Source organism: Akebia trifoliata, chromosome 16 (assembly GCF_017979445.1).
Source record: "Akebia trifoliata isolate Shusen 1 chromosome 16, ASM1797944v1, whole genome shotgun sequence".
In the NCBI taxonomy this organism is placed as follows: Eukaryota; Viridiplantae; Streptophyta; class Magnoliopsida; order Ranunculales; family Lardizabalaceae; genus Akebia; species Akebia trifoliata.
This window is the reverse complement of record NC_141390.1, coordinates 9260196-9265407: the sequence shown is the minus strand read 5'-3', so window position 1 is coordinate 9265407 and position 5212 is coordinate 9260196. Positions and strand designations below refer to the sequence as shown.

The 5212-nt window shown below is 34.0% G+C and overlaps 1 protein-coding gene across 1 annotated transcript; it reads right to left on the bottom strand.

Annotated features, from left to right (window-relative positions):
• Positions 1 to 3826: 3826 nt before the first annotated feature.
• STOMAGEN (stomagen) lies at positions 3827 to 4933 on the bottom strand. The gene is made up of 3 exons (XM_086428736.1): positions 4672 to 4933; positions 4374 to 4456; positions 3827 to 4271 (listed from the first exon to the last, which is right to left on the bottom strand). Exons 1-3 carry the CDS (start codon positions 4745 to 4747, stop codon positions 4089 to 4091), a joined length of 342 nt encoding a protein of 113 aa, XP_086284862.1. The 5' UTR covers positions 4748 to 4933; the 3' UTR covers positions 3827 to 4088.
• Between the last annotated feature and the right edge of the window lie 279 nt (positions 4934 to 5212).

Sequence of the window (5212 nt, the reverse complement as noted above, 5' to 3'; positions counted from 1 at the left end):
TGTTATATCGGGTCTTTTGCCCCTAAGTAAAAGTGAAGTGTGGTAGCATAAAGTTTTTCTGAATTTCTTTGATCAAGATCTCCGTTGTAAGGGGGGATTTCTAAATTCCCTTGATAGCTTGTGTTGCCATTATGCCAAAATCAGCACTCTTCATCATCTCCTGATCATCTCTCTGATCCCCTCTCGAGTCAGATCCATTGTAGGTTCTGCTCGAGTAGTTGCAGTTGCAACTTCTATCCCTTCTTCTCTCGTGGAAATCAATGGTTAAGTTTTCCTTTTGTATTCGAAGTGCGATCATTTTCAGCATGAGGCTGAGGATCTCTCAATGGGAAATCTTGTCTCGCTAGCTGTTGGTTCTCGAGATGCTGACTTAGATTCCGATTCTGTTTGACTAACATCCATCTTCTTTTTCATATCTTCCTACTACTTCCTCATGACTTCTAGCATTACTAAGAGTTGAGCATCAGCGACAGGTGCCATGGATGGGGGTGCATGGACTACGGTGGTTATTGTAGATCTCATCATTGTTTCAACTGGAATTAATATGCTATTGATTTTCCCACAGATGGCGCTAGTTTTGTGTGGTCAAAATGTGGTGAATAATGCTGATGAACTCTGCCTCACAAATCTAAAGTCGTTCCTACCACCTCTCTCCTTGTGTTGACGTGGTACCTACCAAAAACTCTCTGACGTTCATGTTAGAGAAGCAGAAGAATAGTCTAAAGAACTGGTTAGACCTCCAATCCGTCAAAAAATTATTTCTTATGTGCTAATCGTGCTATTTATGGATCATTGCTGTGAATCAGGGTTTTTCCCTCTCACGGGAGGTGATCCCGGGGAATCCCTTGATTTTTAAGATCTAGAAACAAATGAGAATCTTCTGAATTGGATATACTATACTGGGGAGATCTTTGGGCTTGACGTGCGTATATCAGGATTATGGATAATCTTTGACCAGGTCTATCATGCTTGGTAGATTAGGTCTTATTTAGTGATGTGCTACCCTTGTAGCCAGGTTAGGGAGATCTCTACTTTGACCTGCCCTATCTACGTATGATACCACTTAACCAGCCTAGACACGTGTTTAACTTAGATATTGCATGGTTATTTTTCTCTACAATAGTCATCAAATTTGACAACTTATTGCCAAAGTTAAGATTAAATTGAGACTTTTTCTTCATCACCGACTAAATCATAATTAATCATGATTTTTTTGAACTTCACAATAAAATTGCCAATTTTATGATTAAATCGCGAGTTGCTTATTAACTTGGGAACACAAAAAAATTTAAAGTTTAATATTATTTTAATAGTTTGGGGTGTGCTAGCTTAGATAAAATTTAATTAGATTATGTGAAAATTGAAAAATTCGACAGAAAAATTTGACGGGCCAAGGCCCATGAATTTTAGAAATTGAATTTTGACGGTTTAGGACCGTCGAAATTCTTGATGTTCCCAGATTTGATGCTTAGAGCTATCGAATTTCTCCCATCCTTCACTAATTTGACAGTTTCAATCCTTCAAAAAAATAAATTTGACAATGAAAATTTTGACTCCAATTCGACCACTTGGTTTGTCGAATTTTATGAAATTTGACAGCCTAGGACCATCAAATTTGGGTTTTTTTTTCACATTGTGTTAGTTTTCCCAATTCCAATCTTGGACAATGCATTATAAGAAGAGATGACCTTAAATTCGTAAAGATGATGTTGGCCTTTTCACTGATTAAACGTCAAAGAATGAAGTGTGAGGATAACATTAAATTCAATGATTTTTGATTGGTTGATATATACCAACTTGGATTCGTACTTATAATCTTTTTATAATTTCAACTGTGAAAGTAGACCTATCGTATTTTAATCGTAGAAGTGACACGTTGAGACATCTATATATAGTACAAATCTGATCAAATCTAATTGAGAGAGAGTTGAAAATGTTCTCCTAATGGATACCAAAGGGGATTCAAAGTCGAAGTTGATGCACGTAAAACCAATCAATAATCAAGTGTGGAGTTGATGGGCAACGGACTTCCATGCAAGATTTTCCAAAGTAACCACTCTAAATGTATAGACAATAGTAAAATGTGCATATCAAATTGACACCATGGTCTTTTGAAGAAAGACTGGTGCACATTAACAACTCCAAGATTGTGGGATTAGATTACTAGAACTTCGTTGTGTTCATATGAAGAATTATATATATATTTAAATTCCTAATTAGAAGTATATTCTAACTAATAGAAGATCATCTAACCCAATTTCATTTGGCATGAATATAATTTTGACCTTAATGAATCATGATATGGGATATCTTACACACCTCCTTCACAATGTATAACATCTCTAGTACTCATTAAAAAAATAAAAAAACAAAAAACAATGGTAAAATTCCAATACGATACTAAAAGCGTACATCAATGGGCATGATGAGAGATTCAAATTCAAAATTATTTTTAAAGAATGTAATTTCATGTATTTTTTTACATTCAAATTTGACCAATATTTATTTCTACGAATGGAGTAAGTTTCCCCTGACCAGGAATGTGTATTAATGTGCTACAATAAGAAGATAAGCCCAATAAAGAGAAGGCTTTTCTCTCAACGGGATGGAAATCAACAATGAGATTAATTTGTGGTAGGTAGATCCAGAAATTGTTGAGCCGAACACAAGGGTGGCCCACCTTGATACCCACATTTCACACTCTCCTTTTATTTATTTATTTATTATTATTATTATTATTATTAAAGGAGTGGTTAGGAGTCCAAGCGTATCAAATTTTCTGTATCCAAAAATGGAAAATTTTCTGTTTTGCTCCCAGCTCTACACTTTTCTCTATTACAGGAAATGAAAAATGTGTTTTTAGAAAATGGTCATGTTACTTTACAAAATTTCTAAACGTTACTTTACAAAATTTCTAAACCATTCATGTTTTGTAATAATTAATAAAATATTACACTCAATTTATTAACTATTTATTTTTACCAAATCAGTTATATGTTGAAGTATCTCAGTTTTTTATTTTTACTTTTTGATGATGGGTTCCGGATCCATAGGCCCAACTAGCAAATGCGAACAACTCCTAGATCACCATATCTCACCCAAATCCCCCGTACATGCAATAACCTACCAACACACATATCGGATGGCCAACGAGGGAGTTTGAACTTAAGACCTCTCATTTTTTGGAGGGATGCCCTAACCAATGCACCTAGTAGTCTCACATTTGATATTCTTACTTATGAGTCGTTATCAGGTGACAATGATATTTGACAATCCAATTGACAATGATTTATCCTTTAAAGGTTAAAATTTTTAGAATAGGATGAATTATTGTGAAAATTACCACTATGACAAGAAGATCATATTCACAAAAAATCAATCCTTCTTGAAACTTCTAGACCTACCAAAAGTAACTAATTAGTTAATTATAAAAATTAATGGTCCATAATTCTTCAACATGTGTTCCACTTTGACATGACTAGAAGTTTCAGAATTTTCTGTGAGATTGATCTCAAAACTTTTTACATCACCCTTACAAAATTCAGCCCATTACAAAACTGGTAACCCATGTTGGAGAAATGATTGTCAACTCGATTGTCAAATAAACATTGTCATCTGATTCTAACCCTTTATTTATTTACCTTTCCTGCGGACCTACATTCAACTCAATGATATAAAAGTAAATTCATCAAATTGTTTATATAATGAACATAAATTGGGTATATAACTGTTTTCGTAAATATTAAAAAAGCATGACTGATACAGTAATTTTAACAAAATACCTAGCTGTTTTAGTAATTTCCTTAAAATAAAATAAAAAGATATATCCCCATGGTAATCCACACCATTTCTCATTCTCAATCTATATAATCATAAATTACAATTCTTTAAGACTCCAATTTTACTGCCTCTACAAATATATTAACTAAAGCTGAGACAGAGAGAGAGAGAGAGAGAGAATCCTCAAGTTATTCTACTTGATATCATATATGGGTGGTTACAAAATGCTTATCAAAACCTCACCCTCTCATTCCTTTTTTTTCTCCTTACATTTTCATAGCTCAAGAATAATCAATCTCATTGATAATTTACCTATGACACACACATTTGTAGTGGTAAGCACTGTTAATGGGGTCATTGGCATCAACTGGAATCTGCTCAGCTCTGCACTTGAACTTGCACCCTCTACATTCGTTGTAAGTGCACGTTGGAGCCGTTGATCCAATCAACATTCTCCTTGAATTTTTGTTCCTCCATCCAACACTAGCACCCTGTACCCACCAGAGAAAAAATTAAAAATTAAAAATACTGTTTTAAAGATAGAATTATACAATGGGTTTCTTATTTTATAAGAAATTCTTACAACTTTTCACCTGCAAATTCCATTGAGGTAGTAGTGATTGAAAGGAATCAAAGGCCCTTTGATGATGAGGAAGAACTACTTGAGTTGCAAAACCTGCACCACTTCATAAGCTTTTTAAAATTAACGGTTAAATAAAGAATGAAGTTAAGGAGAACTATGAAATTCCTAACATACCCAAAGCAAGATAAAAATTAGTCTAGAAAAAACTCCTTGGTTTTTTAATTGAAGATGACAAGATGTAGAAGTTAATTCAGTAGAAAACAATAGAAATTGAAGAGCAAAAAACACAGAGGTGTCTTGAGTGTGACCTTGGATGAATAAGGTAGCAAGTATGGAGGTGAAGAAGAGTAAGAGCAAGTTTGTGGGGGCTTTAGTAGTGGCCATTACTTCTCTGAAATTGGAGTTTGATATGATAGATGGTTGTTGATTTCAAGGAAAGAAGAGAAAGATAAGAGAGAGAGAGAGAGAGTGGGAGGGGGTATAATGTTAAAAAGAAATTGATGAGAATTGTAGGTGGTATTGTGAGCGTAAATAAATAGAAGAGAATTTAAGCACATTCCCTAGAAACTAGTACAACTCTATATTACCCATCCAATATAATATGACTCTCCACCACTCTAAAAAGCTTCATTTTTTATCTTTTGACTTTTCCTTTTGTAAGCTTTTTAGGATGAGTGAAAACTGAAAAGCCAAATACACAGCAGAACAAGCCCACTCTATAATAAGGTAATTTTGAAGCACTCCCGGATTTTGATTAAAATTAGAGATACCTCCGTTGGCTTTCAAAATTCAATTTCACAAAAGAGACTATCATAAATGACCAAAATGCCTTTCTTTTTAAATAAACCC